The sequence below is a fragment of the Sciurus carolinensis genome, chromosome 2, assembly GCF_902686445.1.
Source record: "Sciurus carolinensis chromosome 2, mSciCar1.2, whole genome shotgun sequence".
Taxonomy (NCBI): domain Eukaryota; kingdom Metazoa; phylum Chordata; class Mammalia; order Rodentia; family Sciuridae; genus Sciurus; species Sciurus carolinensis.
The window spans coordinates 47,916,451-47,924,329 of record NC_062214.1 but is presented as its reverse complement, the minus strand read 5'-3'; the positions used below and the strand labels follow the sequence as shown (position 1 = coordinate 47,924,329).

The 7,879-nt window shown below is 43.3% G+C and overlaps 1 protein-coding gene across 1 annotated transcript in view; it reads left to right on the top strand.

Annotated features, from left to right (window-relative positions):
• The first annotated feature begins 6,386 nt into the window (after positions 1 to 6,386).
• The window catches only part of Napb (NSF attachment protein beta), a 44,850-nt gene continuing 43,357 nt past the window's right edge, over positions 6,387 to 7,879 (top strand). The window contains exon 1 of the mRNA XM_047538929.1: positions 6,387 to 6,553. Coding sequence (XP_047394885.1) covers positions 6,456 to 6,553 — 98 coding nt within the window. The 5' untranslated portion in view covers positions 6,387 to 6,455. The remainder of the gene's footprint in view (positions 6,554 to 7,879) is intronic.

Below are 7,879 nucleotides of genomic sequence, written 5' to 3'. Positions count from 1 at the left end.
TCAACTTATAAAGAGACAAGGTTAATTTTGGTTCACTGTTTTGAAGGATTCAGTCCATGGTCAGGTGAATCCATTGCTTTTGGGTCTATGATGAGGTAGCACATCATGGCAGGGAGCAGGTGGTGGAACGAAGAAAGAGACAGGAAGGGAATGAGTCCCACTATACCCTTCAAAGACACACCCTCAATGACCTAAGAACTCCTACTAAGCCTCACTTATCAAAGTGTCTACCACCACTATTGCACCATGCTGGGAAATAGCCTTTAACAACATACACCTTTGGGAGACAGTCCAGATCCAAAACACAACAATTGTTATGTAGCACATGACTGTAATTACAAATATTTATAGCAACACAAAAAAACATGCTTCATAAACAAAAAATACAAGCTATAAAACTACACTTTAATAATGACTAAATATTTGGAAGTTTGATGCATCAAGATAGGAACACATATGTTAAAAATGAAAACGGTCTTTTTTAAAGAATATTTTTTTAGTTGTAGATTAACACAATACCTTTATTTTATTTGTTTATTTTTATGTGGTGCTGAGGATGGAACCCAGTGCCTCGTACATGCTAGGCAAGCACTCTGCTACTGAGCTACATCTGAAAACAATCTTGATAGTTATATAGAATTATGGGTGAATAGCTTTTTCCCCAAAATATCTTTGTAACATTAAATAATAAGGTGAAAGAAAATCAAAGGATCTGGGGGAAATAAAGCACTTTTCTTCCCAAGCAATTATTTATGTGGCTGAACCATAACATTTAGAAGATCTATCTTAAGTATGAGAAAGATCTTAGTATATATCATATTAAATTGTCTACTTTGTGGTATGCCCATTTGCCATACTTAAAATCACCAAGTTAACTTTAAAACTTGTTTATAGACTTTTATACCAACTAATGAAAAGAATAACATTAACCAATGAAAATATATGAATAATATATATTTTCATATATTTACTATTTATTATGTTTTCTCTAAAAAATACTTATGTATATTTAAGTTTACCCTTTTAATTTCTTTGGTCTAAATTTTACAGACCATTTTCTTAAAGAAATATTAAATTATATTTTAAAAGACCTATCTGGGAATATTTGGAGCAATTTTGACATAGTGTAAAATGTCACCTCCCCATACACACAAACGCACACATGTAAACTAATGGTGTTTTGAAAGTTTTCAATTAAAAAAAGACATATCTAATTAATTATTCCTCTGAAATTTGCCATTCAAAGGTTTTGGAATTTTGCAAGTCCATGAAGAAAATGAAGAGAATCACTGTAAGTAGAACAATTAAATTCTGTCCCAAATTTGCACAATCATTGTTGATTGATTGTATTTCTTCTTCTGTGAAGTGTCTGTTCAGTTCCTTTACCCATTTATTGATTGGGTTATTTGATTTTTTTGGTGTTCTTTTGAGTTCTTTATATATTCTGGAGATTAATGCTCTATCTGGGGTGCATGTGGTAAAGATTTTCTCCCACTCTGTAGGCTCTCTTTCCACATTATTGATTGTTTCCTTTGTTGAGAAGAAGCTTTTTAGTTTGAATTCATCCCATTTATTGATTCTTGATTTTACTTCTTGCACTTTAAAAGTCTTATTAAGAAAATCAGATCCCAGGCTAATGTGGTGAAGAATTGGGCCTACATTTTCTTCTATTAGGCACAGGGTCTCTGTTCTGGTGCCTATAGAGAAATACAAATCAAAACTACTCTATGATTTCATCTCACTCCAGTCAGAATGGCAATTATCAGAATATCAGCAACAATAAATGTTGGTGAGGATGTGGGAAAAAGGATACACTCATACATTGCTGGCGGGACTGCAGATTGGTGCAACCATTATGGAAAGAGGAATGGAGATTCCTCAGAAAAGTTGAAATGGAACTATATTCAACCAAGCTGTCTTACTTCTTGGTATATACCCAAAGGACTTAAAATCCAGTGATACAGCCATATCAATGTTTATAGCAGCTCAACTCACAATAGCTAAACTATGGAACCAACCTAGGTGTCCTTCAACAGATAACCAGACAAAGAAAATATGGTACATATATACAATGGAATATTACTCAGCCTTAAAGAAGAATGAAATGATGGGAGCTGGGGAGATAGCTCAGTTGGTAGAGTGCTCACCTCACAAGCACAAGGCCCTGGGTTCAATCCCCAGCACCGCAAAAAAAAAAAAAAAAAAAAAAAAAAAAAGAATGAAATTGATGGCATTTACTGGCAAATGGGTGGAACTGGAGAATATCATGCTAAGTGAAATAAGCCAATCCCCAAAATCAAAGGCCAAATATTTTCTCTGATATGTGATTGCTAATTCACAATAAGTGTTGGGGAGGGGGGACTAGGGAAGAATAGAGCTACTTTGGATTAGGCAGAGGGGAGTGAAGGGAGGGGTGGGGGTGATGGGGATAGGAAGGATAGTAGACTGAATCAGACAGTAATACCCTATGAACATACATGACTACAGGAACAGTGTGATTCTACAAATCATGTACAAACAGAATGAGAAGTTACACTCAGGTATGATGTGTCAAAGTGCATTCTACTGTCACGTGTAACTAATTACAACAAATTTTTAAAAATTTTAAAAACTTGCACAATCTCACTCACATACACGGAGACATTTATTTTCATTAATGTGTTGCTTAATGATTTTGGATAAATAACCTTTTGGAATGGACTCTGTTCTTCCTTGCTTTCTCAAAGAGAGCACATTGCTTTAGAATATTCTGGCACTGAGCCACTCCACCATTTGCAGGCTGGAATGTCACAAAAGGGGGGCAACTGAAGGCTCTGGCAGTAGCCTCTGAACAGCAGGACCACCGTGAGGACGGCTGCTTCTCAGTCTTGTGGCTCCAGTTTTATAATTTGCTCAACATAACTAGAATGGACAGGGTGAGAACTGACTTCCTCACATAACAATGGTTTTAATCTGTCTGTAAATCGGTTGAAATTCCCTGGCCCTGATCCAGACTTGGTGTTGATTTCTCTCTGAATGTTGGTAAGCTTTATCAATTTGCTTCAGTGTAGAAAGTGATGCCCTACAACTTTCAAGATCATAAAAGGTATACCCATCTGTCAGGAGTTGTATTAGTCAGGGTTTTCTAAAGGAACAGAATCAACAGGAAGTATGATTATAAAAAGGAGCTTTATTAGACTGACTTACACGACCAGAAGCTGGATAGTCCACAATGGCCATTGCAACTGAAGAGCTAAAAGAACCAGCAGCTGCGCAGTCCAAGACACAGAAGCCCCAGAACAACAAAGATCAACAGTGCTACCCTGGTCTGAGACCAAGGACTCTGGAAACTACCCAGAGAATCACTAGCAGAGTCCACTTTGGAAGAGTGAAGAAGTGAGAGTCCGATATCCTCAGATGATCAAAGCAGCAATCAAGAGCCCATTCAAGAAGAATCAAGCTTGCATCTCCATCTGCTTTCTTGTTCTTCCAACTTTTATTCCATCCTATTGGACTCCCTTAGGGAGGGTCTCCACTTCAATCACGCCCTCCTTGACACACCCAGAAGCCTCTGAATCATGGGCATCTCTTAATTCAATCGAGTTGACAATTCAAATTAACCATTATAGGACTGTCCAGTAGCAGGAGCACAGATATGCTGGGAACCTCTCATGCAAAAATGCAAGTTAAGACTGTCCAGTTGCTATGGTTGACACCCTGCTTAGAGGAAGTTCTGTGTGTGCCAAGGGACTATCAGTCTTGACCCTGAGTTCAGACATCAGCTGCCACAGTAGAGAATTATGAGCGCAAAGGGATAATTATAGTAGAAATTCATCCTTCAGACTGCTTGCTTTGAAGAAACTTTCTCATAGAAAACCCTTTTGATCTTAAAACCTATATAATAAATGTGCTAAGTTAGTCTGGGTCATTCATCCCTCAACAGGGGATGAAGAACCATCCAGCCCCAGCTTTTCTATGTGTGTCGTTTGTTGTTTCTCTATTCCCCCATTGCCCCTTGCCAGTTTCTGAATTAATGACCATGCAAGTGGTGGCACCCTTCTACCTGGTACTTTTTTCCCTTCTAGAACACACGCAGAAGGCCAGGCCTTTTATCCACATAGGTCATTTTCTGACCCTACTTTTCTTAAGAGAGAGGTCTTCTAGATGGCTTCAGTGCTGCCTCTGTGGACAATCCCTTGGGATGGGTGTGTGGACACTGCTAGTCAAGCCTCCTGTTCACTGATTCAGACTAAGTGATCACGTGTCCACTCCACTATGTGTCTGCTCCTGGGGAAAGGTCAGCAGACTCTGTTTGGTTCTGTCTTGTTCAGGGTGCAGCCTCCTATTTTCCTACTCAATCTCAGAAAATGACTGAAGCTTATTCCCTTCTTTTCTTAATAAGTATACAGAACTGTAAGTCAAGATGCTATAGTTTGGATCATTGTCCCCCAAAGGTCCATGTTTTCAACACTTGGACCCCAGAGAGGTGCTTTTGGGAAGTGTTTGCAGACCTTTAGGAGGTAGGTCTTAGCAGGAAGTCCTTAGATCATTGAGGGGGCATTCCCATGGCCCTTCCTGTTTCTCTCTTTCTTGGCTCATGATGTGAGTGGTTTCTTCCAACATGTGCAGCTGCCACGATATTCTAGTAGGTGAGAGTACCCATGGACTTCCTGTAAGAAAGAAGAGAATGAGATAATCAGAAACAACCAAAAATGTTAAAACATATCCCTGCCACTTTTCATTGCAAATTTTATGTTAGAGGAGATGATACACACTAGCTTCTTTTCTGCTGACTACAGATTTGAGAGTCTAGAATTGTGAATTTTAGAATGGAGGTAGAAGGTTAAGGATGCAGCTTAGTGGTACAACACTTGCCTTGTATAAGCCCCTAGGTTCCATCTCCAGCACAGTGGGGAGAGGGGAAGTACTGCCTAGATTAGGAGTGGAAAATTCTTTTTAAAATGTGTACTTTCTGTACTCCAACAGAGATTCTTACACTAAAAGCTAATGGTCTAGGGATCAGTATTTTCTGAATATCCCACAGAACTTCTTTGTTGAGCCAGGTTTGGGAACTGTTTTGATCAACAGTGATACCTTGGAGTTTTTGGGTTGGCCCACTCGATCACATGCTCACAAACTCTACTTTGCAGATGCCTACGTCCACTTTTTGCAGACTTTCCTCTCTTTGCTCCTGAATTTGCTGCCACCTCCAATTTCCTGCCTTTTCCTCCATACTGCTCCAAAACACACAGATCAGTTTTTCAAAGTCAGAATTATGCACATAGTAAGTGCAAATAAGCTGTGCATAAAGAACTGAGATTGCCCTCTCTCTCTCTCTGTCTTTCTCTCTCTAGAATGTCCAGCAGTGTATGAACTCAGTGACATGCTTTACTAACTTTTCCTTCTAGGGGTTTGGCCTCTATTGCATTGCTTTCTAAAAACAGGCTTAATTTTCTTATGTAAATTTTGCTTGCCAGTACCCACAGTTTATTTATTTTAATAGTTTAAAATTGTCATAAATTCTCATTTGTGATATAAAATTAAATATAGTGATTCATATATTTGCTTTACCACCTCTGCTTTAGCATTACCAAGCACAAATGGTCTAGACATAATATTAAGATATAATTCCCTCTGGGACAATCCTGGAAGCCAGTATTGCATCTATCTGTGCATACTTCTTAGGAGATTATAAGTCTTAACAGCAGATAGGGATTTTGTTCCAGGAGATCCACCCTCTGTGGCAGGCATTATGTAAGGGATAAAAACACTCTAGTGTTCATATCCATTTAATAGAATTCAGTCGATAAAAAGTGGATTGTGCACATATGGCATATATTCAATTCATTTCTAATAAAAGAGAGGACAAACAAAAAGTTGCAGTTAGGAGAGAATCAGGAACAGGAATTTATATCTGGACGATGAGTATTCTTAAACGTCTTGTTCTGGGAGATAAAAATAAGTAACAGCTGTTACTCCTATTTTGGAGAGTTGTGGGGTGGGCATCACATGGTTGATGAAATTGCTTTCAATGGCTACATAAGATTCCGTTTTGCAAGAAGCTGAGAATTCTAATCTGTTAAGTACCATGTTCTTTTGTCCATCTCAAGTTGAGCAGGGAATCCTGATACTGTGTATTTTAAGTAATCTTTACCGGAAGCCACAGGTCCTTTTCCAACTCCCGATTCTTAAACATTCAAGTCCACCCTGGCTCCGGACATCTTCCTAGGGCCACGCCCCCCGCACCAAAGGTGGGGAGCCAACGGTATAGAAGCCTGGCACCCGACCTTGCCCAGTGGCCTTCTGGGAACTGTAGTCGGCGCCTCTCGCGCCTCCGCCGCCATGGCACGGTCTCAGACTACAAATCCCGATAGGCCTTGCGCTCCGCGCTTGCGCGCCAGCGGCCAAGAGCGGGCAAAGGCGCCCCGGGCTCTCCTGAGCCGGCTGAGCAAGCTTTGGTGACTGCGGCGGGCGACATGGACAACGCCGGGAAGGAGCGAGAGGCGGTGCAGTTGATGGCGGAGGCCGAGAAGCGAGTCAAAGCCTCCCACTCTTTTCTCCGAGGGCTGTTCGGGTGAGCAGCAGATGTTTGTTCCGTAAGGAATCTCCGTACCGGGCTCCCTCCCCAGTCCGCAGCCACCGCAGTCCCCCAGTCGCTTCCTGTGTCCCCCAGAACGCACCTAAAAGTCCTCAGCTCCCAAAGCCATGCAGAAAATCCCCTCAGGTTCCCTGCGTCCCCTTGAGTCCCCTGGAACTCCCCCAAGGTGGTAGGTGACCTCCGGCGAACCTCTTGGGGCCTCCAGCATCCCCCTTGGGCCCCCCCAAAACGTTCCAGGAACCTCTGTACCCCACATGCCTTCTAGAGACCCCATTTGGCCTCCAATGCCACCTTGAGTTCTCTAGAACGCGCCGAGGGACGCTACGCGCCCTCTGGATACCCTCCTCTGGCCCTCAGTGTCTCCCTGGGTCCTCGAGAGTGAACCCAGGGCCCTATATGACCTCGGGAGAATCCCTTCGGATACGAAGAGCACCGGGCATTCTGGAGGACCAGGGAGACCCTTCTAGGACCCCCAGTGCCTCCCTGAATCCTCCCAAACGCCCCCAGGACCTTCTGACCCCACGCTCTCTGCAGAGACCCCTTGCGTCCTTAGACTGCGCATAGGGGGCTCCAGTCCCCGCGCACATTTCAGAGCCCCCGACAGGCCCGGCTCCCGGAGTCCCCAGGACCTTTTAGGTGCCCTTAACCGCCCCACGCGCCCCCGAGACCCCTTAGAGTTTTCCCAGAGACTAAGCATTCCTGGAAACCCCCAGAACGCCCCAGAAGCTCTCAGCCACCGCCTGCCCTCCAGAGATCTCCAGGCATTCCCGCCACCCCCATTTTCCTCCGTCCCGGAGGTGACCGCGCTGTGGTGGCCAACGCCGCCTCAAGGGGCAAAGGACCCCACCGGTGTGGTGGGTGGGATATGTGCTTTTGACCACCGTGAAGCCCACACTGGATAGTGGCGTCGGGGGAGGGGCGGACCGGGGACTCATTCTGGCGCCTGCCCAAGAGTCTGGTGGCCATCCGCGGGGGTGCAATGGTTGGAGCCCCCGTTCCAGCGGTTGGACTCCCGCTGGCCTCGACCCAGAGGCCTTGTGCCCAGTGGTCATTTAGTAGATACATTTCTTCAGCATAGTATTTTTCCTTTGCCAAAGATTGATTTATAGCCAGGGCCTCCTGTTTGATTAAGGATAACGCAGCCCTTATTTTAAGTCATCATCTTTTGGGAATCCTGTAAATTTCCTATAATTCTTCCACGCTGTCCTCGGGAAGGTTTTATTTGGACCTCTTAAAAAGCCCGAGGTTGCACTGACAGCTTGTTAAGAAACCTGGGCTGTTGATTCTGTGAATGATTCAGCT